This window comes from Pieris brassicae, chromosome 5 (assembly GCF_905147105.1).
Source record: "Pieris brassicae chromosome 5, ilPieBrab1.1, whole genome shotgun sequence".
Lineage (NCBI taxonomy): Eukaryota > Metazoa > Arthropoda > Insecta > Lepidoptera > Pieridae > Pieris > Pieris brassicae.
Window position 1 is genome coordinate 5226959 of NC_059669.1, and position 25486 is coordinate 5252444.

General features: G+C 33.0%; 2 protein-coding genes across 2 annotated transcripts in view; one reads left to right on the forward strand and one right to left on the reverse strand.

Annotated features, from left to right (window-relative positions):
• LOC123709739 (BAI1-associated protein 3) overlaps positions 1-23531 on the reverse strand; it is a 63966-nt gene extending 40435 nt beyond the window's left edge. The window contains exons 1-9 of the mRNA XM_045661265.1: positions 23480-23531; positions 20011-20261; positions 18157-18361; positions 12258-12450; positions 9104-9323; positions 4597-4744; positions 4123-4200; positions 3387-3565; positions 30-193 (exon numbers count right to left, since the gene is read on the reverse strand). Coding sequence (XP_045517221.1) covers positions 30-193; positions 3387-3565; positions 4123-4200; positions 4597-4744; positions 9104-9323; positions 12258-12450; positions 18157-18361; positions 20011-20164 — 1341 coding nt within the window. The 5' untranslated portion in view covers positions 20165-20261; positions 23480-23531. The remainder of the gene's footprint in view (positions 1-29; positions 194-3386; positions 3566-4122; positions 4201-4596; positions 4745-9103; positions 9324-12257; positions 12451-18156; positions 18362-20010; positions 20262-23479) is intronic.
• LOC123709738 lies at positions 19032-19766 on the forward strand. Its single transcript, XM_045661263.1, has one exon. It carries the CDS (start codon positions 19071-19073, stop codon positions 19644-19646), a length of 576 nt encoding a protein of 191 aa, XP_045517219.1. The 5' UTR covers positions 19032-19070; the 3' UTR covers positions 19647-19766.
• Positions 23532-25486: the final 1955 nt, after the last annotated feature.

A 25486-nucleotide genomic window follows, 5' to 3' on the forward strand; every position in this document is an offset into this window, starting at 1 on the left:
TACTCGGAGATAAATAATCAGTGGATTACCTGTTGCCAGTTATCGTCATCGTGTCTACCAGCCTCTCTGGCAGACAGCCAAAGCCTAAGCCGAATACGGCCTTGAACAGATGAGCGTTGAGATCGAGCATCCAACTTGTACCACGCCTCTACTCCAGTAGATGGGATCTCTCGTAATGGAATGTTTACACACCCTACGAAGTAATATATTTTATAATTTAATGAAGACACTATTTTACCGATTTGAAGCTATGTATATATGCACGCTATGTATATAAACTTATAATACATAGTAAAAAAGATTTTTATTTAAATGTCTAAAATCTACGTTAACAAAACACAATATAATATATGTTATAATTATTTTTTCAGAAATTGCACAAAACACATTTTTCGGCAAAAACTTTTTCTAAATTCACGAATGAAATTCAACGTTACTCTTTCAGCGCGTCAAATATCGAGCTAATCTCGTTTGCTGCTTCTTCTGTATTAGTAATTGTAATATTTTTGAAACATATACGGGTTGTGGCGCAATTAATGAATAATAAGGTACGCGTGGACGTTGCACCATGGAAAATATCAAACGGCATATCAAACATCGTTTTTACTATTGTTGACGCATTTCAAAAAAAAAATGAATAGTATAAGGGTGGAACTTCAATATTATGTAGTAATTTTCCATGATTGTCATTAGGAATATGTCAAAGAATACTTATTTCAGATCTGTTCGCTTCAATCTTTTAAAATTATTTTCTTTCATAAGTTTGTAGGAAAAGTTATAAAGTGTAATACATTTTTAGAAAGAAAGATATGCAGATTTTAACGTAAATATAAGATAGTAGGTTTCATGATTATATTTGTGTAGAAAATATTAACAGAAAAATAATGTTTTTAACTTGGTCGTGACTTTTGATAGTTACCGACGTCTCCCGGTGTTTTCGATTTGATTTTGTTTTGTAGCGTAGATATTAAAAAATAACATTTATTAAAATCAGCTGCGCATACGTGTGGTTTCAAAAATTACATATCAATATACATATAATATAATTTTTTCCACCAATTTGTTGTTCCGGTACAGAAAAATATTGATTTAGATTTTCTATTTACTAAAAGTCGAGGGGATAACCGAAAAACATATCTTCATCAATTCATTACGCCACACCCTGTATGAACCTTATTACAAGTTTAGAAGTATGTAATATTTATCATGTACTTATATTGTAATGTGTATAAGTAAATGTTTCTTTCTTTTCTTTCTTCTACGTTATTTCTGTCGTTAGTTTCCAATTACTGAAACCTTTTAGAAATGACAATAATATTATCAATCCCTATTCGCGACCGTAAAAGGTTAAAATAAAGGCCTACTCAACACTAACTCCTTTGTAGATGTCGACTTCTTGACGAATTAGTACCCAATTACATAAACAGAACATATAGTAATATAATTTCAGCAACAAGCTACAACTGTTTTAACAAGTTCATAAGTAAACCGTTTGTCTGATATTTAAGCATATCTTCTGTGAAGCAATCCGCTGAGATTCAGAAGTGCACTAAGTTTTGCAGACAAAATTTTAATTCGTCTAGTTATGAATGCAAATGAACCAAAAGTTATTTGTAATTGCGTATTTTAAGGAGTAACCTACTAATGTTGATTAATGTAGATAAAATATAATATTAAAGGCTAAGTGTGCTTAAAAACGCGTTTCGACACTAACTTTCCAATGCCTAACGAATTCACAAAATTTGTGCAAAAATATAATTTTAAATAAAAAGTATAAATTATTTGAGTTTCTCCGATCTTCTCTTGTCAGCATCTTAAACGTTAAAGTCGGGTAAAAGAGATTAAAGAGAAAAATAATAAGTATAAAATCTAATTTAAAATTTGCAGGGTGTTTTATTTGGTTTGGTTTTTCCGGCTACCGATCGGAGCCTGTGCCATCTGTACAGTATAATTTCCCGTTTTAGGTGAATTTCAAACGTTTTCCTGGTAAATAAATATTGGATCCACGCTACCATCAATCTTGTTATATCCAATTTTTCAAAGCGCATTCGCATTTCATGCATTTGCCGTAAAAAGATTTCATAAACTTTACGTATAAATTTAAGATGACAAAACAATCTATATACAGTGTAGTAAGTCGTTAATCGAGAGGCTTTTTAAATGTATGAAAGTGTAATTGAGACTATTCCGTATAAAACAAATTATCAAACAAAAGATCTATAATTAATAATTTTGTGTCATAATTATCTATAATTATGACACAAAATTGTCACAGATTAGTTATATCAACTATGACGTAGCATGCTGTAAATTATATCCCTTCGCCTATCTAATCCTAATATTTTAAGTTTCATTTCATCGGACACTGATTGTGATCGAATAATATGTATGTGTTATTTAAGAAAGATAATTAAGACTTTGAAATTTGAAGTTTGTTACGTGAAATGGCACGTCCGCGTCATAGAGATTGGTGCGACGCCATCTTGTCAAGAGAAGTGTTTTGGCGTTTTATTGAAATATATTTCAAGTTTATTTTAAAGAACTTTATTTCTCATTAATATAAATGTTTAAAACCAATACTTAACAGAGTTAAAAAACAATTAGTATAGGTTATATAGTCACTAATTTATAAACTGAAAATATTTTTAAAACCTTGTCAAATATTACTGTAGTAATGCGAATGTAAATTATTTTCAAGTAACTGCCTATGGTGTCCTATATACAATTATGTCATAATTCATCAACATATCTTAATTAAACAGAGTAATATATGTAACACCTTGAGTTCAGGAAGTATTCAATAGACGTATCAAATTGTACAGAATTCTAAGTTACAGATACTGATTACGAGTAGACTACAACTTCCGTTGCCAACAGTAACTTCATGACGTGCTTTGTTAATAAAGCAATTGTTACTATAACTTTCTCTATTAATAATTATGTATGTAAGAAAATGCCTATATGAAAATGGGCACCAATTAAGGTACCTTTTCAGAATGTATTAACTCTTTTACAAATAAGTGATAAAGGTCTGTTTGGCCTCGTTAACAAATATTGTACTTTAATAATGTTCATTTAAACACGAATTGGGTACTTTGAATGTTTACACTCGCCTCGTCGTAATTGAGATTTAAATTGTGTTGCTGTGTGTAAATTCAATTTCAAATATAGAATGTTTAATGAATACTATGATGTTCTTTGTAAGCGCAAAAATGATATAAAAATCTATGGACAATAGATTTCCTAGACAATAGACTGTCAATCAATATATTATACGGTGTTTTTGAAAATAATCCTTACACGCCGGACCGTCATAGAGATCATGTTCGGTACTATATTAATCGTAGCATACTGATAAAATAAAATAAATACAATTTGAAACTAACCTAGGAAATCATCCTGGCTTCCCTGCCTAGCGCTTTGGCAGACCTGCTTGAAAAAACGGCCTAGACCACGAACACCTCGCACCTCATTAAGCCGAGATACTGCATCTAGGACTGAGCTCTCATCATCATGATCCCAGATATCCAGATGTAGAACATCCGATGATATATCGTCTATATCACTGTAACAAACGAAAATATAATTCAGTCCCAAGCTAGGAGCAAACATATTTCTGCATATCTCTTTATCGCAAATCGAAATACAGATGAAAAGAAAGTTTTTACACCATTTTCTGTCTACTGTTATAGTGATTATAATGGCTTCTACAAGCCTTAGAATTTGCAGATAAAAGAATCTTACGTCCGTAAGTTTTATATCTAGTAACTGTAGGATTTCAAAAAAAAAAAATCAATAAGTTCTGCAGTTTTAAGTTTAAGTTAGTAGTAAGCGAACTCTTCTGGTTAACTTACCTAACCATAGAAGAGACCACCAATAGTCACAGTAATTGTTAAGTATCATAATTCTTGTTTATAAAGTGTTGCAATAATACGTAACATGGACTAAAACATATAAAAAGTATTCAAAATCAATTCAGAGATTCTAGAATTCAGAGAGACGTCTTAAAATGTAGTAATAATAACGCAATAAAAAATGTTAGAAGTTTGAATAAAAAACATAACTCAAGTAACTTGTTGAACTATATTATTTTTAAGGAAAAATTAAAGTTAGATTACTCACAATTTGAATGTTTCATTCCACTTAGGCGAGAGAGTATGAGGTCGCACACTTGTGGCGCGAATGTATCGAGCTGGCAATCTGTCGAGTAAATTGTATTTATTAATTATACGCACTAGCTACGTAGACATCGACAAATTTTATAGAGAAGCCCTGGCATAATAATATTAAATTATTACTTATAATGTTCCATAATTATTTAACAACTCTTAACTGAACCGCTCTCAACATCTGAACAATGTTTAACTAATTTTTTTTATAAACACGTATCGTTGGCCCCAATTAACTATCATATTATCTACTACTACACAGCATTAAAACCATCGGCCATTTTGTCTGTCTATAGGTGAGGAGGTTTAAATTTTGATATTTGTTTAAACTCTCAATGTTGAATTCTGTTTATGAGTGAATCATTTTAAATACGGCTTAAGTTAAGAGGCGATTATCGGTAGGGATAAAATGCGGTCAGTGTAGTACCTCCCGAGACTGTCTCGTTGCTGGCGCCCGTCTCGCCGTTTGAAGCTCAGCCTGAAGCCATGTTTGCGACCTTCATCTTCCGACGCCCGGGGAGAAGCTGGCAGCGATGCTGGCTGGATACCCAGCATGCAATAAGGGTCGCTGAAGCCTAATAATAAAATGTTATAGGGATATATTATTTACAACACGTGACAATTAGCCGAAAGATATTGATTTAAATTAATCGTTGACAAGTGTACATTTCTGTTCACGACTGCACTTAATCAAAAATGATGAATCAAATAAAATCGTTGGAGTTTCTCTAGACAAGAGAAATCCTGGCTATAGAAATTTTAAGTACTTTTAAGACATGTAAGAAAAAACTTTTCTTCGTGGGTTTTCTTGATCCATCTGCCGGATCACCGACCCTTTTTCCCGACCGACATTAATTTGATAACAAACAAGACTACTAAAACAACAATAATTTACGTCTATATTAGCTTTTAAAGAAAACTTTATTCATTCGTAAAGAAAAAGCTATATGAATTGCGAGAGCTGTAGGAAATCCAATAATTACAAGAAATTTAAGTTTGGTATAACTTTAGTTATGTATCTCTACTATTTATATTAGATTATTTATTATTAATCAAAATGATTTACGATTAATACAAAACATTGTAAAGCTGTAACCGATTCCAAATGTATTATAAAAATATTAAATTCCCTTCGCGTTTTTATAAAATTTTAAGAATTTCTTCGTTTTTTCTAAGCTCTCATAATTCAGCTCAAATCCTAGAATATCAGGAGATTCCTGTGAATATAATACCTTGTCACTTGTACCGTGATTATAGAAAAAATACGACGTATTAAAAACTACTTTTTAAAGATAGTTAAAAAACAAATGTCTACGTCAAATATAACGCACGAATATAAGTTCATCATAACTAAGTAAGAGCTGCATTACGCTAAAATTCCTTACAGTAATTTGCCTAATTAATAAATCTTCAAAGTTGATAGGTGCTTTCTCAGAAATTTAAAGGAATTTCTACCCCTCTGGGCCTCACAAGAAAGTTTGTACCCAGATGTTTAATAATGAAAATTCGATATCACAAGTGGGTAAGATTTTAAAACCACCCAACAACAAAGGCAAGAGTAGGTACAGAATATGCTTATTAATATCAACTTCTAAATTTTTTAGTACGCCTAGTATGTAAGAAAGAACAAATTCTTAAGGAACTTAAACAACTTTTTCTAATAGTACCTAAAAATGCTAAAGTACCAAAAAAACCCTAAAACTAAAATGCCCACTAAATGATTTGTCTTTATCACTCTAATATTACTTGGCAGATAAATGAACTCGATAACAAAGTCTTTTACCATCTAAAGCTTACAATGCGTATTCCTTGCACCCGAACGACTACTAACGTTGCACTAATAACATGCAACAACTACAACATACCTTTTGTTTCACATTAAGTAATAAGGCCTACAAATCTCGTATCTGGGAGCCTACCATGAACTTTCTTAAAACAATCCAGTTACCTAAAGTCAATAGCATTTTTTCGTACCATGATCTCCTATAAGCTGAATCGTATTTGCATCGCAAGCCGGATGAAAGAACGATAATTTTGTTTGAGGTTTCTATGTAAGTTTTGAAACTTAACTATTAAACTTGCTTCGACAGATGTTTCTATAAAAATAAATACAATATAAATTTATTTTAAATAATTCATCAATCACAATAAGCTATTGTATCTTTATATATATTTATTTAATTTAAAACTATTCTTACGATATATTTAAAAGGTACAGTTTTCTGGTGCTTTGACAGTTGACACTTATTATTTTTAAACGTTTCCGTCAAATTTTGATAGGAGCTTTCAATATCTTGGTGTTTACGACATGTCAGTTTTATAAATTGTTTAAGTTTTAAGTATAACTTGGTAATATTGGTTTTGAGGCGTCTCGTCCGCCCACATGCGCTAAGAACGTAAAAAGCCAATTATATTAAAATAGCTCAAGTTGTTTGAAATCAAATATTTGTTTAAGAATTATGTTGAACAATTTTTTTCTCGGTATTAAATAGAAATGTTCATCTATTATTTCCAAGTCACGGGACGTAAAAGCTGTAGAAAAGTATATTGAATTGACGTCGAAATATTACACAAGAAAACATAATTTATTTTATACTTATTTAATTGGAGGAACGTTTTCAACAGTAAAAAGAATTAACAAATAAAAATACAGTATTATTTAACTAGCGGGTTATATGAAATACGGGCTGGGCTGCCTACCGCCTACTTAGACTCTTAAAGAAAAGAAGACTTAGAAATTTGAGAACACGATTTCTCTAGAATGTTCTTCCAACTGTATGTAAATAAATGCATGTATTTTAAGAGCCTAATTCTAAATGATAATGAAAATATTCAATTGTAATGTAATTAGGCCCGATTCGTGGATTTGTAGGTATATTTAAAGAAAACCATTAGCGCATTACTGGTGGTAACCCGTTTATAACATTTTTCGTCTGGGCCTCAGATTTTCGTATCTATTTTGTGATCATTTGTTTTTCTTAATAGCTTTATGTGTCTGACACAAGCCGTAGACTTTTTGAGTCTATGGCGTGACGGTTTCCTCGCGATGTTTTCTTTCGAGCTGCAATGTGCACAGCCTGGGAATCTACGTACGTTATAACATTTAGGTCAACACTGTATTAAACAAGTGTATTTGAAGCGAAGATTCGACTATCGTCAAATCATATTCGAGATAAAACAAATGACTGAAAAGAAAAAGAGACTGGGTTTAAAAGATTTAACGACTTGTATTTTAAATAGTATTATATTGTATTATATATAAACTATTAACTCCGTAAAACTACTTCTATTCTATTTAATTTTAGTAGTATCAAGGGAATAACCGTTCACAAACTTGGGCGCCTGAGGCTGACAAAGTTTTAAAATTATTGTCACGTTTTGCGAGAAAAACTCAATTTCGTAAAATTGAACACTATTGAGATCTATATACGTAACCAGTTATTGTTGTCAGACTTAAAGCTTTTAATCCCAGCAGCTACAATTAACGAGAGAGCTTAGGATTACGATGTTCTAATTTAGCCTTTCAAATAAAATAAACAATTAAAACTTATTTTAATATAACCAAACTGCTTCAAAAGTTTTGTAATTGTTTCTTGACAGATCCTTCGTAATACCGCTCGATTACGAAACTAGTATTTCTTACGGTTATTAAATAATGATATAGCGGTATATGGTTAAGAATATCCAAAGCGTTAAATTACCTGCATCATCACCACATACACATCCTCAGTTTCACGCTATCACATAACTTTAGCGAATTATGTAAACTTATTAAATCTACTTAATATTTTTTATTGATTATTTTCTTTCGTTAATGTTTGAACATTTTTGTTGATATTATTTATTCCATCTTAAGTATAATTGTTTTTGTTATATTATATATAATTATCGGTCAATGATTTAGTGTCTTTCGTTGTGGCCTTACTCAACAACAAAGCTATAATAAGCTGCGATAAGCATTTTTTAATGAATCCTCATCTCGTGCACTACTTACAATTGGTTTAACGAGTTTAAAAGTCGACGTAGCAACCTCAATGATGACCCGCGTGAGGGACGTCCTTTAACAGCGACTGAAGATAACATCAGTGCTGTGCGACACATGATAGAGGAAGATATGAGAGTGACCTATCAGCAGATGCGGGCAAGCCAAGGCATTGGTATGAGTTAAGTTAAAAAAATATTACACGAACATTTAGGCGTCAGGAAGCTTTGTACCAGATGAATTTCCCATACTTTAACCGATGACCAGATACACCTTCGCATAGACTGGTGTCGCCAAATGTTAGATAAGTTCAACGGCGGTGAATCTGTGAAGAATGCTGTATTTGACATCGTCACAGGTGATGAAAGGTGGATATATTGCTACGAACCGGAAACCAAAAGACAGCTCAGTGGGTGTTACCTATCGAGGATCGGCCAACTAAGGTAAAGAAAGGAAGAAGTCAATGAAAAAAGATGATTGCCTCATTCTTTGGTCGGAGGAGTCATTTCGCGACAGTTGTGCTAGAAGATGGGAGGACAGTTACTACAAACTGTATGTCAAGTATGTCAATCGCTGAATGCTTGTTGTCTTGGAAAAAATTCGACAACAGCGCCCTCGAAGCAGGATCCTCCTTCACTACAACAATGCTTCAGCGCACTCCGCGAAACGGACTGTTGAATATTTGACTAGGGTAGGTGTCAAGATGAGTCATCCGCCTCACAGTCCTGACCTGGCACCCTGCGCTTTCATTTATTCCCGATAATGAAGAAAATGACATAGGAGAGGCCTCTAAGGAAGAATGAGCCTTTCTCAGTGGTTCCATCGAATGCGACGTGTAGAGAGGAACGGAGATCACTTCGAAAAACAAAAGCTTTCTACATTGAGCCGTTTTTCATTTTCTAAACATTTTCAGTGTTACCTAGGTATATTTTAGACGGATATTCTAACTTACCATTAGCGTCTTTAGCTTCAAGACCATCAGCTTCTAAAACAGCGCAGCCCAACACTACGGTAGGTGGGCGTTCACTGTCTGCAGCCCTAAGTGCCCTGGCGTGTACTTCTGATGAAACGCGGAAAGCCCGTCGGGCATATTCAATCACCTCTTCCTTGTATGCTGCGAATTGTCCGCCTGGGGCTGGTGCGCCTACTGCGTTCTCAATGCAGTATAGGACCTATGAAATAGCAGTCTTAAAAACATAGTAATCCATTTTTAGTTACAGTTGTACTATGTATGTACATGCCTACCCAACATATGGCGTTGGGTAGGCACGGGACGACTCGATTTCACTCTAGGAAAATCGGATCGTAAACCATATTTAATTACAATGTAACGTAGGTATATCAATATTAACGACCCAAACGAAGCATAATATGAGATTTTTGTTTATATTACAAATGAAAATGACATTTAGAAATGATTCAATAACAAGCAATGCATAGTACTCTAATTAACATTTGAATTATTATGAATGTTTTCTATTATGCTTATAGAATTGATACATCAAAGGCCTAAAGTATTATCAATTGTCATATTTAGAATAATTGTTTTGTAGGTACATACGTAATTTCTATTCTTTAATTTTGTGAAGAAGAATAATTAAGCTTAATTTATGTTGCATTTGTGGATGACAAGTAAACAAACCTTATTTAGGTAAAATAAATGTCAAATATTATATTGTAATTTCATCTGATTTAGTACAATACTAAAGTGTTTTCTTTTACGATTTACGTTTTTTAGGATGCTAGCCACAAGATGTCTCCCAGTTGAAATGTGATTAAAATACAATTATTATTTTTATGCGTAGAATAAGACACATAGTTTTTTGTTGTGTTGTTCTATTTAAAATGTGACAATGCTCGTATGAAACCGTAAGGAAAAACGTATTTGTTTCAAAGGAAAGGAAAACAAAAATTCTTAAAGAAAAGCTAGGGAAAACGTTAAATAATAACCTTTTGTCGCATCTGTGAACCCACATTCTTTACATCTACGACAATGTTATAAGGAATGTTACTAGAAAGATAAAATATAAATGTTTCTTGGAATAATTATATATAATTATAAAGTAAATCACATCAGTAACTTATTAATTTATCATCTAGAGACTCGATCTCTATAGGTCACATTTTGTTATCCACGCATAATGGCATAAATATATTTCTAGCTCGTATTAGTGGAAAAATTGTAAAATTCGGAATGAATTTTAACAAAAAAACGTGTTTCTGTAAATAAAACAATTTAACTTTTCAATAATGAATAAATAATTCAAAGTAAAATTTCTTAATTCTGATATTTAGTTTTGAAGAATAGAAGGTTTATGTTAGCAGTATTATGTTATTTTTATCTTAAAGTATAATGATATATAAATTATCATATTCTGATTTAAATTATAATTTATTTTAAAATGAATAAAATTACTCTTTAAAACGGAGGAATAATAATTCTATATTCCTGCTTCCCGGAGTAGGAAATTGATTCGAGTTATGTTTTGCATCCTTTTAAATGAGAACGAGCACCAGATCAGATTCTGTACTTTTGAAATTGCTGAAATAGGTCAAATCTCCACAACCACATTATGTTTTATTATAGGAGCTGTTACACTATAATAATAAATATCAGAAGAATGTTCTGAAGGAACAAATTTTATTTTTGTTTATACATTTGGGAGCGTTAGGTAAAAGCCAGAAAAAAAGAAGAAAGTAAGAGCCAGATAAAGGTAAAGATATATAAAAGAATATACTCGTATATTAGCATGATTCCTATGATATATTGTGTTCAGTGTTAGTTTTAAATAGTGTTGTTTATGGTTTCATTGCATTCAGTGTGTTATTAATAGAAGATAGAATAGACGATAGTCAATTTAACAGAAGTAATTTCACCAGTTGTAAATTATATTGCCAGTCACCTACGCGTTGGACTGACCAGATCAAGTCTGCCGTAGAAGGTACACTCAATGAGTGTAGCAGGATGACCACTAATAGGCAACGATGGCGAAAGGTCGTGAAGCGCATCACATCTGCCACTTTGATTACCACTACTACATAGCGATCACGACCGCTCTGTCAAGAGTGTACCGGATAAGAAGAAGAAGAAAATATATTAGAAATTTCTCTCGAAAACTACGTTATCAACAACTTCTTCATGTTTGTTATCAGTCGCGTATTAGCTGAGATCACAGACAAGCACTTTTGAGAACCGCGCATCGCCGACACAAATAGAAAGTATTTATAAATTTATGAAAATTACCAGTGGCTCTACAAGGTTTTATGCCTGGGCCTCAGATTTCTGTGCGTGTTTTGTGATCATTTGTTTTTCTAATAGGCAAGGGAGTGATTAGCCCGATATGCCTGAAACACGCTGTGTCAGCTTTACAATGCCGGTTTCCAAACTACGTGTTCCTTCATACAAGCTACTGTTTAATAACTGCATTGGCCAGAGTTTGAATCTACGACCTTAGGGATGAGAGTAGCACACTGAAGCCAATATTTGCTCATTTGTCCAAATTAAACATAAACAAATTTGTTGTCACTTTGTTTTATTTTAAAGAAACCAAAAGGCAAAATAGAATTGACAACAAAAATAAGTGAAACAGGTGAAAAATATACCCAGGATCGGCCTCTTATGATGTCTTTAATATAATATTTTAGATCATTATTTAGAGTGAAGCGAAGTATGTGCTAGTCAATAAGAAAACGCCTGACACCGGAGAATGTTTTCAAGTGGAAGGGCAACATTGCGTGATCTAGGGTTCTTACGGACGTGTAAGTATTGTGAATAACATACAATATCTTTAATGTATTTCATTCAGAGACTAGCGACTTCATTGACCTGGAACTATGTACACCTCATATGTATACTGCGTATGAGTGTATTTTACACAACCTTTCACAAAGTATTAAACGTTCGTATAAATATAAAAAATATTCACAATATTTATATTATTAGGTTCATTTAACAAATCTGTATAATAATTGGTCCCTCGTTCCGAGCACGGGCAAGCGTTTTTTGGCCACTTTTTGGTTTTGGCCAAGTACCTACTGTGAAAGAAGGAATGATGTACGTTTCTGATCACTGGTCAGCCCGATTCTGGTTATTTAAATAAAATTACCTCAGTGTAAAGATGTTCATGCTCTTTGTGTGACAGCTGAGCCGAGACGCTTGGTAAGCCAAGATCATGAGGAGCAGGCGGCGGACGTTCAGCTCTAGCTTCAGCCAAACGCAGGGCAGCTAGACGTCGATTTTCTTGTCGCCAAGATAGAGCCGTGAAGCTTTCGAAGTATGAACCATCGGTGTCTTGAACCCTATGAGAAGAATGTGCTATGTTATTAAACAAGCGAATTAATACCGCCTCAAATGACTGGTGATCCTAAATCAACAACAATGCATAACCAATAAATAAAAATCCATCCGGCACATTCAAGCTAAGGTAATGAAACTGTAGTACTGCAGAACTACTGACCTAGCCATGTAACAATTTTATTAAGTTCATAGCAAGAGCAAATTCTCGGCGTACTCAACGTTCGTTGTAGCCCACAGAACTAAAAATAAATAAGGTCGGATACATGAGTGTGTAAAAGGGTACTACACTGTACATCCTAAGATAAATGTGTCTCAAAAATATGTTTTGTACCCGGTCGAACATCGGCTTATACTTAGTTTCATAGGGAATTAAGCTTTAAATGACTTCTCACCAGCAAAACTTCCGTTAGTAAATTAAATTATCTCTAATTGTCAATGGAATGCTTGCTTCAAACTATAGGTTCTAATGAAATATGTTAATCGCATAGGGAATGTTAAAATATCACATTCTTATATGTAACATATAAGTGCGATCAATGTTTTATTTATTCTATAACATATCTTGAAAATATGCGAGTTACATATTTCTCAAAGGTAAACTATGAAAATGCTTTTACAAAAGATGCCTCTTATTCCTGGTATCTCTTGTTATCGTGGAGTTGGGAAAGGGTCTAGAGAACTAACCCAATAGCGCAAATATTGTACTGAGAATATGTAGGAAATATTCAAATAAGTTCAACAATATGTGAGCGCTGTAATCTTTATTCATGTTTTTTTTATTGTATATTATATAATAAAAAAAACACTAAGGGGTTTAACTACGGTTACGGCACAGTACAAAATTTAATTTAATTATAAACAAAAAAAGTTTAGAAAAATACAATTAATACAAAAAACCAAATGAAAATAATACAACACACACAGAAAAGCCCCTTTTTCTACCTTATACATGTAACTTATATTTATGGAGCCAAGCAATCATATCCAGGTTTCCTAATAAATACCTTTTAAGTACATTACAATTTTCGAGAGTTATTTTGATCTGAGGGTAAACAATTAAACAAGGCGCGGCGCAATATATGATGTTGTTCATTCTCTGTATAAATAATTATAACGATTCTGTCAATATACAGTCGTCCTTAGAATCTTCAATTAGTAAACATTTAAATAATGTTAATAAATACTTTTTAATTGGAAGTGTAAAAGTCTCTCTGCCCTATACTTTATTAGTTAATTTTTTTTACTAAACAAGTGAGATGATTCATACTATTTTATTATGTTTATAATGTATCGCGGTGCCCGAGACCCAAAACTAGTGAACCATACTAATATCGCTCAAAATAGCGATAGCCCAGTCATGCGTTTGATTGGTTCATAAGATTTGGAATCTCTATTCTTATTTTAAGTTATATATCCATTAATATAACTCAAAAATAATATTTATTATTTGAAAATTTTCATAACGGAATTGCAATTATGTCGTGAGTCGCAAAATATATATTGCATAAAATCATAAAATTCTCATGTTGTTTTTACGTTGAACGCAGAAGAAAAATATGTATATTAAAATTCAGAGTCTCTGATTTTTACATTCCTCTATTATTCCTGCATTCGCGAGTCTATTCATAAAAACCTTACAGAGCAAAATCAATATACCCCTACCTCGAGAACTTTATAAATATACCGGTTATTTTTCAGATTCCTAACACAAGAGCTCCATTATTATTTTTCTCTGAAATGTTCCACGCATTCTCTTTCCGTTCATAGTCCTTTACATTTTCTTATTCATTCGTATTTCGTACACATCATATTTTCAATATATTATTTCGTTTTATACAAAAATGTTTTGACCCTCTTTAAGGTTAAGCAATAACATAAATATATTTCTGATTGGTAAATGTAATAGGTTGAATGCTTTTTGGGAGAAAGAGGGGCTTAGACAGGGATCTAGTCCTTATTTACCTGTTCGGTTAGGAGTATATACACTTTAAAACAGACGTGGTCACTGTCGATCCCTCATACGAAAAGATAAACTTGGGATTATACACAAAACATGTAGCGCTATCTCTATCAGTCTTTATAGGCAGATTAGTGACCAGCGTGCTTGACTCGCATTTCGCGTCTTTGAGTTCACGTTGTTTTCCTTCGCGATATGTGTCTGTATTAATCGTGCATACAAAAATATCCATTGGCATGTAAAATTAAGTATTTTCAGGCAGAAGAATTATTTACCAGTCCCTTCCAGACCATCACTTGATAAATTTAATCTTTTACAAAATCCGTAACCACATATTAAAATGAAACTGTGTCACCGTGCTATTCCTACACGATGTGTAGAATAACAAAATAATTTGAAGTAGGTCAATATGGAGCGACCTGTTGAACGCTCCAATCGGCATCCGCTATGACCTCTCCCTGTATCATGTTATGCGTATTTGAACAAGATTAATTTACATTTGTTGCGTAGTTTCGTGAATTCATAAGCTTTGGGTAAATTTCAGCGTTCTATTTTTCCGGAATGCATGGAATGTCTGGCCTGTTACGTAATTGGCTACTTGCTTATAATTTGAGTAGCTTTACTACACCATAAGTTATAGTCTGTCATTGAATTATTCAGCAATGAGATAAAATTGTAATTATAACTATATTAGTTTCTAACAAATTTAAGTTTATTCGCTCAAAACTTTTTAAAGACACAAATCTTTCGTGTTCACCGTCGTTATCATCCCAGTCCGATACCCGAGCTAGAATCTCGAGATCACTGTCACTATCACTTGAAAATAAATCCATTTTAATGGTTTAGCACATGCTATTACACAACAAAACGGCACCGCAAGTGGTTAAAAAACATTTATTTAATCCTGAAAATTGTCAACACGTTCCTTAATTGAATATTGGCCACCTCAATAAATAGATAAACTGTATCAAGAGCGAAGTAATTGGATTTCTCATGAGTAGGATGTACGCTGCCTCCATAATTGTCCCTGGTTATATGTATAAAGCAATTTCAGGACTTCCTTTGAAATATGGAGTGTATAGGTAAAGGCCAAGTTTATATTTTCCTAGCTAGTCAACCGATGTCAACGAGTCTGCGTAGTATCGTTAAAAACTCTTTTCCCGGCAATAAACATAGACTAGAAAAGCAAAGCGTAAAAAATGCACAGACCACATACATTCACTAAATTCTACCGTTTATGATGATTTTATCTTTTTATTTTATTTCAGTTATTACTTCTATCAATGCAATTAAACAAAGCACATTCAATGAATATGAAAATTAAAAAAATAACTCTCCTGTTGTGTCGGGGTAATTATAATTTAATATACGTATTACTACTATACACTATCGCTAATAAAGTTTAAGCTTTCATCGATAATTTATTATTTTAGTCGGCCAAAATTTATAAATAAATGCGTTTAAAAATTTCAACAATTTTTTTGCGGTAAGCTTCACAACAAAAATGAACCAATTAAAACGTTTAGACGATTACTTTTGAAACCAACTTGTTGAGAATAAAAATTGATTGCATTTAGAAGGGCTCGGTAAATAAGGCTAAAGGTTTTTAATCAACTACCATTGAATTGGTTGAAGCCCCAGTTGATAAATGAACTCATCCAGCAGCGGGATACCGATGTCCATAATATTACAACCATTCCATTACTATCATTAGATATCTATTTTTATGTCATCTATGACATATTTAAACGTATAATATCTAGGTTTAAAAACTAAATTACAATATGCCTAGCATGTACGTTTAAATTAAACAGGTTCGCAACTGTGTTGCGAGCCTGTTTAATTTAATTGTCGTAAATGTGTTGCCTTTAAGGTTTGGTGCATTTGAACCCTTATTTGTATTTATTCACGATATGGACAGTGTAGCCTTTTTTTATAAAGATGAAACTAGTTTTTATACGGGTGAAATGTTTAAAACGGTTTCTTGTGTCAGAGCATGTTTATGTAAAATTTCTGCATCAACACCGGATTCAAGGTATTTTGAATTCTATAGAACTGAAATGCATTTGATAGCTCAACAATTGTAAGAAGTTGGATTATATGGCGGTGATATTATTCACAATCATATGTATCTTTGGTTAAAAACGGTAAAGTACGTATATGTAAGGCAGGACATTATGACTTATAGGAAACAAAGATATCAACAATCACCAGTAATCAGTGCAAGTGTTTTATCCTTGGGTTTTACCCGGTTTTTTTGTTATCCCATGTCGCATAAGAGTAGACTATACTTATATTGCACACTTGCGTGGTCTGTTGCAAACGTACGAGGCTCGTTTGGACTATTTCAAGTTAGATACTCTAAAATTCCGATGTAACTTTATTGACCTAGATTATTTGCATGAAATATATAACTTTATTACTCAAAGTCACCTTCTTGCAAAATTGTCCTTTCCTTGTAATCCTAGAGTTATATATTCTTCTTCTAAACGTACCTACGGCTACGAAAATATTGATATATTTTATAACAATCTTCCAACTTACCGTAACTTGGTTTATACTTTTAATAAGGTATAAGTTTGTATTTACTTTTAGATATATATATTTTTTTGTAGGTGCTTGTTAATTTTTTTATTAGTTTGCATATTATATTCTAATATAATTGCTGTATGTGTGTGAAATTTGTGATGTCATGTTTTCTTGTATAATTTTATGCACGTTGGTTTAGAACTTATAAATAAATAATTTGTAAGAGTTTTTAATTTTATTTAATACCCCTGTTAGGGTTTAGGTAAACCATCTAATTCGACTTTTGATGAATTTTGTACTTATATTTAAACCAAATATATCAAATGCACATACCCTAAAATGTATTTTTCAAAAAACTTAACTTCCTTCAAAGCATTTTTAACAACCAAGACCATTCAATCAAAAAGTCGAATAATACAAATTGGTTGTCAATACAAATGTGACTCACTGTGCCAACATAACAATGTCCTAATCTACGAGTTCATTAGTCTGTCTCCGTTCGCACGTCGTTGACATATTGTTGTGTTGGCATCATTGAATCCCAATTCCCTTGTGATTCATGATATCTAGTTTCATGTGGTTTACCCTTTACTGTTCTGAAATAATTAGACTCCTATATTTTATTTGTATACAACAAACACGAACGGATTTAATAGCGAATATTTGTATCTTTCGAGTTTTTGTTTCACACCAAACATTCCATTTTAAATTCGGAATGCTTTAAAAAAAAACGCATAATTTAACATTAACATCCACATAAAATGAAGATTTTAAACTGTATTTACTTCGTAAAGTAAATAAGGTTTGAATAATTATTTTACCAAAGCGTAGCTTAAAGAATACAAACGAATATATCGTTCTAAATTTAAAGAAAATGCTAATTTTGAAATACATTTGTTCTGTTACATTTCTTCTCAAATAAGCAATGAATTGTGCGAACTTTAGGTCTTCATTGGAGGCAGGGGAGGAGAATTGAGAGGAATGTTATCAAGTATAACTCATTGTCAGACATAAATTTTCCAATTGAGTTTATACTTTATACCTAATCTGATAACATTTTCCTTGTAATGCATAGGCATGCATGCATACGCATGCACCTTAGCAGACCGTAATCTTTTATACCCGTAAATATATTTACAAGTATGAAGTAGGTATATAACTGTGCAAATTACAAAATGAAAACTACCTTATATACATGCTTTGTGATTGCCTCGAAACTTACCCGGAATTAACAGAGTTATCGACTTCAGGCCAAGACAGGCGACGCTTGCAGAAAGCCATAGATGGTTTTTCTGGTGGTTGTTGGTGTCGAGGCACGCGTAACGATCCACCCCGCCTTGGAGAGGAGGCTGGAGCCAGGCAATCCAAAGTCCTCCTTCGAGCGTTCAGAGCTGATGCACCTTCCGTTGGTAAAACTCGAGGAAAACCTTAGAACATATTAGTATATTAGGCGTGGGAGTTATATGTAATTTGGTAACCTATAAGAGTTAAACAAATCTACTTAAACGTGATTGCAAGCTTTTAGTCACGAAAAAGTATATGATGTTCACAAAACATCGGTAAATTTATGAAGAAAAAATCTAAATTCATTCCCGAAAAATATTTGAAGCAAAAAATATTTCTGCGCTAGAAATATAAATAAAACAGAGTGCTCCATCATATAATCCAAGAGAATAATTATTTTTCAGCGTTGTATAATACGGATTAGTAAATTAAAGCATTGGAACCGTGAATCATTAAGCAGTAAGTTGCTTTTGATCCTATCTCGTGAGCTAATCGCATAGAATATGAGACATATAATTTATAGAACTAAACTTCTTACAAACGTTAGAATCTAAAATCTAAATAGCATGACATCTGTAAACGCATACAAGAATTAATTCGTAAAAGAAATAAGCCCACTACAGTACAAATTCAACGCGGAAGAGAAAAGCTTAATCCAGTTTATAAAAGAGCAAATAATCCTTCATCTTTGATGAACAGCTGAGTTGGCGGCCTTCTATGTAAATATCAGCTCCTTTCTACACCGGTTTTATTAAAATAAGAAACGTTTGTTTTAACGTGTGCTGCCTATAAATATTGTATTCGGATTTGACAAAGTATCAATCAACATTTGTTCGTTGAATCGATAACAAGATGTTCAAGTTCGTAGCAGTCGTCGCATTCCTCGCAGTGGCCGCCGCGTCACCCGACCCGGCCATCATCAGTACTGGTCCTTTGGCCTACTCGACCGGATTTGCTCCAGGCCTCACTACCTACAGCGCTAGCCAATTCTACAACCCTGCTCCTGTGGTCTACTCGTCCCCCGCTTTGGCCTACTCTGGTAACTACGGCTACCCCCACTTCATCAAGAAACGCTCTCTGGTCAGTAGCTACATCGCATCAGCTCCCTTGGCCTACGCCGCTGCTCCTTTTGGTACCACCTATGGCGCTGCTCCTCTGGGTGCCACTTACGCCGCTGCTTCCCTAGCCAGCCCTTACGCCACCACCTACAGCGCTCCTCTGATACACTCTAGCCCAGTGTACACCACTCACTTAATCAAGAAGCGTTCCGCCCCTCTGATCGTGCCCTCAGCCTCCTACATCGCACCAGGAGCCTACCCCGCGTACTCAGCATACTCTGCCGCTGCTCCTATCTACTCATCTCCCTACTACTCCTCTTCCTACTACTCAGGTTCTCCCTTCGCCTACACTCAATTCATCAAGAAGTAAATGCGAAAATAGATTGCGCAATAATACAATAACACAGGACGTGCCCAATAAAAACCTTATTTGAGACCTTTGTACATTTTTTTAAGACGAATGTGTAAATAAATGTCATTGACAAAATAAGTCTGGTTTTACTGCTTTTCATTTAATATTTATCCGCATACATAAAGATAATGTATACACTCTAAATTTTTATATTTAGATTTAAAAAAGCCAAAAGGACTTCATCACATATACAAAACATCACATAATTACTCAAAATTGAATGTAAGTATGAATATATTTGTTTACATACTTTGAAATTTCTAGATATGTCGCTCACTGACTTTCTTTTTATGTATCGTATTTAAAAATAAATGAAACTTACCTCTCATGGTTGCAGCTGAGGATTGCGGTTGTTGTTGTGACTCCTCAGCTGACCGATGACGTGATGGCGGAACACGGCGCGGAGATAGGGCCAATCCGGCCACACTGTCTGCCACTCCCGCCACATATTGGCTTAAGGATGATAGAAAACTCATCGTGCTTACACTATGCGCATAAGTCACCAAATGTCACTTTTTAACGAAACACCCAAATCTTATTTGCACATTGTTTTCGAACCGATTCGTAGGGTACCTGGAAAGAGGAAAAGTTTGATAAATCATCTCATTATCATGAAAACCTATTTGACTTCAAAGTATTATATTTGGAAATCACAACAGTTATGAAAACTCCAATGCTGTTGACATTTTTGTGGTATTATTGAAGTATTTGGAAGTTGCTGCACTTTAAATTCAAAATATAATTATAACCTCCTACAACGTACAAAATATAATGTCGATATATGCTTATAAAACTATAATTTTCTAACATTTAACGTTCATAATAGTGATTAGTTTCTCATCTACTGTATGATTTCTACTGTTCTCAAAAATGACGTCATGATCGGAGATGAAGTTCTTCTTTATATAATTTTAGTGATATATACACACAGTTCATAAATCAGTAAAAGGGACTAGAATTTCACTTGAAAAATGTAGTTTTGTAGAGTAACCATAGTTACAATATAGAAGTAATTCCATTAAGCCTCGAGTTACGGCCGGTGTGCGAGGTTAATCTCTTAGTCACAATATTGGAAGATGGCCGGCAAAGGTCTATTCGTTATGTCGACCACGAATAATTAGTAAAGCTTTGTTTTCCCAATGACCCTTTAAACTAGAACAGTTTGGAAATAATTTCGAACAAAGCCCATTTTAGACGTGTGAACAAAACACGCCCACAATTACAACATTGTGTTGATAAGATATGACACTACTTAAGCAGTCAATTTGGCTAACAATTACATTAAGGTACCCCTATAAGTCAGCTTTAAGTATATCACTTGTAAGAGACAGCAGATAAGGGTTTGAGGATAATAAATATACATTAATCACGTCAAAATAACAGAGTCAATCTCCTAAGTAGGAACGATAGTAGGTGGAGTTAAATTTAAAAAGTAGTAGTTGAGTCCTGTAAATTCCCCAAAGAGCAATGGGGCAAATAGATTTCCGCGTCTGTTTTATTCATCATGTTTGTTTTGTTCTTCCAAACTGTATTGTTTTTCGAGTATAGAACCTTTGATTATGGCATTTATTTATTTATTTCCCATTAATAAAAAAAGATGTCAGAGTACAAACAAATAGATCTCCCTGGAAACCTTATTAATAACAGGTATGTATCGCTTGAGTGGCGCCTTGCTAAGTTGGCGCGGAACATTTTTACTTAGTACCCAGATTGGCTCAATCTCTACATTATATCAAAATAATGCACATGTTTCTGTATACAGCTTCATATGGAGCTTCTTATTCACATTGCATTGCACACCAAGTGACTTTTGTCTAAAGCATTGTATAAGTTATTATTGCACTAATACTTCAAGGTTAAAGCTATTTGCAATATGAACCCCATATTTCAGTAAGCCTTTTTGCATATCTTGTTTATGTGATGCGCAAAACCAAGATCCGCTTCTTTCAGATCTCTTTCAACTCTGAAACCCTTGCTAACATTGTCCATAAATGGTATAATTGTAACAAATACGTGACAATATAAGCAATTATTAATAAAGTCTAAGCTGTAAGTTTACCTTATAATTCTACTTTTGTACTCAATATTTTGTTGACAAAACAATTTTTTTCTTTACTTTGAAAAAACACAACGCAGTTTTGCAGAAATTGTAAGTCTAACATTGTTCTTTATTGTAACAATTTAAATTATGAATTTTCAAACCTTTTATATTGATACTATTAATATATGTATTGACTGCAAATAATGGTTGACTTCAAATTCTATATTGCATTAAGAAATGTACCAAGAGCTGAATAACCTTTACACATAAAGTAGGACTGAAACGTAGGAAAAGTACTTAAATATCATAGTAGTAGGTAAGAACGTTTTCTTTGTTATCAAAGGTTTTGAACAATGTTTTAAAGTTGCGAATGCAAGAAACTAAGAAGAGATAAACATACTCCAAGTCATGTCTCGAAATATAGGAAATATATTGTTTTAATTATTAAAATATCTTCTTATATTATTTCTACAGAAGTAGCTATAAATGTTATAAACGTATATTTACCAGGAAACCGTGATATCCGTGATTGTAGGTAAGTTTCATCACTTAGCAGTATGTAATTGAGATATTTTATAGCATTTTTGATCGACCATTTGACCGTGGATTCAGCCTAAGACTTTGAATTGCATAGTACAGTAAGATATAAACACACGTTAACGTATAATGGATATAACAATATCATGAAAAGGTAAAGTTTCAGCTCTTAATGAGGCCTAAATCAATAAGGTACGCCAAAAAGTTGCGAACCCTACGCCCTACGCCCTGAGTATTGTTGTTAAAGTAAACAATCCCGATTCATTAAGACTTATCACCCATATTGCTGTTTGCATATAAAACAAATGTTATTGAAAGATAAAAGTTTGGAGCCGATAACAAGTGTGACAATGAAACATCTGTTTTCCGCTATAGAGTAAAATCATTTACTTCTCATGTTGTAATTAAATAGAGTTGCAGGCTAATGGATAAAAAAATCGTGTTTTGATTATAAACACGTAATTCAATTATGTGTTATTCTCAAGTTGTGCATGTTTTAAAATCATATTTATAGTAACATGTCAATCAAGTTTCTTTATTTTGTAGCAGAAACATAATATAATTACCATAATTAATATATATGAATAGAAGGATAAAAGATGAAAAGAATGTTATAGTTGTAGTTGTAGTTGTAGTATGAATAACGGAGAACTATTTGTTACGGATAGTTCCTCTATAAAAATGTACGTCTCCATAAATTTCGATTTGTAAAAACATTATCGTACCAGTCATTCGTTTCAACCTAGAAAGGTTAAAATATTATAATAAAGGGAGCTCTAATATTTATTTCGATGATACATATTACTTTAATTTTTGCAGACATTTCTTAATGGAATTGGCGAAGATCAGGTGCGCCTTTCAGCTAATAGAATTTTATTGTAACACAGCGCCTTCCAATTACTAGGGAAATATTCTAATGTAAGAAAATTATACGTTTTAAGACATTATTAAACTTCAATTCAACTTTTTATATAAATAATTAATTTTATTATAAAAATTGCGCACTTGCTTACAAATAATATCTATCGCACTGTTTATGTTTACAAATTACGTAAACCGTTCACGTACAGACATTGATTATCTACTCATTTATAGGTTACTGTAGCAATGTTTTGCGTAATCACAATAAATTTAAAAAAATCTTACGTAAATATCATAGGATATAAGTTTTCAAAACAAAAAAGAGAATGAAGATTAAACAACGCTTACTTACCTCACTCGATCTTTTCAACGTAAACAGCGTCACCAAGCTTTACATCGTTTAGTTTAGATGATTAGTGAATGAGAGAGCTTTGATGAATGTGCAATTTAAACTCGGTCGCAGCGCGGGTTGTGAGGTCGAACGCTAGGGCGGTTGGGCGGCGACTGGCTTCCCCGCAGGGCGGCAGCCTGCGTGCTCCTTCGAGCCTCGCCCGGATACGCTTCCTGTTGATTGTGTATGCGACAGGTGATGCCAAAAGCTTTCATTACAATTTTGAATAACGGTTCATGTTTATAATGTTGATGATTTGTTGAAAACATTAATATTAAATATATATATTATTGAATGTATTTGATTATACTTTTCCTGTTATTACCGATATTCTCAAAATTAACAGAAATTTAACAGTCACGCAATTCATAAAAGATTATATAACTATTACAGCAAGGATATTTAATACCTTATTACATGTAAGGAAATACATAGATTTTATGTACTCTGTTATACATCTGATGCATATTGTAAGTTTTTCTTATAATTTTCGTAATAATTTTATAAAGACCTGGCTTAATTCTGCCAGCCAGTAAAACTTAATTTAGTTCAAGTATTCATTAACTTTGTATCGAGTCTATTTTTATTTTATACTAAGTTAATAGTTCAAAAGAAAATGCTTTTTATTTGCAATTGACAATATTAATCGGATAATCTATTAGTATGAATTATATCTTTAATTTTTATTCGCACCTAACAAGTAAGTATAAGGTAGGAAGTATGTGTTAAATACTTCATTAAGAGCCCTTACCTATAAACAATATATATTACTACAGTTTACTTAAATGTGTGGAGCTCGTTAATCTTTATTAGTTGGTGATAAAAGCCAATATTGATTATCATTTATCATGTCGGGTGTTTAATGTGACAGATCGTAAACTTAATAGATAAAAATATTTTTTCACATTGCTTTTTCCCGCGCTCTAATTCAATTCTCTGTTACTGTGCTACCGGAATGTAAATGAAAAAAGTTGATTAACGTATTCAAAAATGTATTAGATTTTGACATAAAGGAGTACGTGCTATGCCTCGTTCTGAATTTTACCCTTAGAGTTTACATTTACGTTAATAAATTACATTAAAATATAACATTAAACTTGATGCAATAGGGCTGAGACATTTGAACTATTTCAAGTAACACTTTGTACAAGGCCTTTAGCGCGTGTCAACATAAATTACCTTGAGTGGAAACCGAACCCACGATGTTCAGCTAGACTTTATATATTTTAATTTTACTTTATTATTAAATGCTTGCCTAGCTACCTAACTAGCTAGATTTTACATATAATTAAATAACAATTGATGACGTAAAGTAATTAACGTGAATTTTGTGTTGTGCTACGACACTTGCTGTAAAATGAGTAACAAGTGACACAAATTAGTAAGCGGGTGACACAAATGAGGTACAAAATTTACTTTACTAAATTATATTGGCTTGCAAAGCAACTATATTCTTATACTGAAACATAAGTTGATCACGATTACTCCATTCGACGAAGCGTCGCCATTTATTAAAACAAATCGCTACTTGAATTAAAGACTAATTGCTTTAGTTTAATAAAAAAATGACTTAAATATGAACAATTCAAACAAGGCATGATAATTGATTCAATTTTAAATTTGGCAAAGCACATTCTTGTACTATTTATTTATTACACACATAAGCAATAGTCGTACACAGTTTAAGTGTGTCAACAGCTTACAGTAGCCTTGTCAGGAGCGCGACAAATGTATATGAAAATACGTTTTAAATATGGTGTTTAAGTTGGTAAACGTTAAATTGTTTTATACCTGACCTGGTACTCTGTTATATAGCCGCAGTATAGGTACTTAGATGTCTGATCTATTGAAGCATAAAATACAAGACTTTTGTAATATCAAAAGTGACAAAGTCAGTTGTTACATTCAAATTTATCACAAGCGGAGTTGATTTATAGGGCTCATATTCCTCTGCCCTCAAGGCCCGTT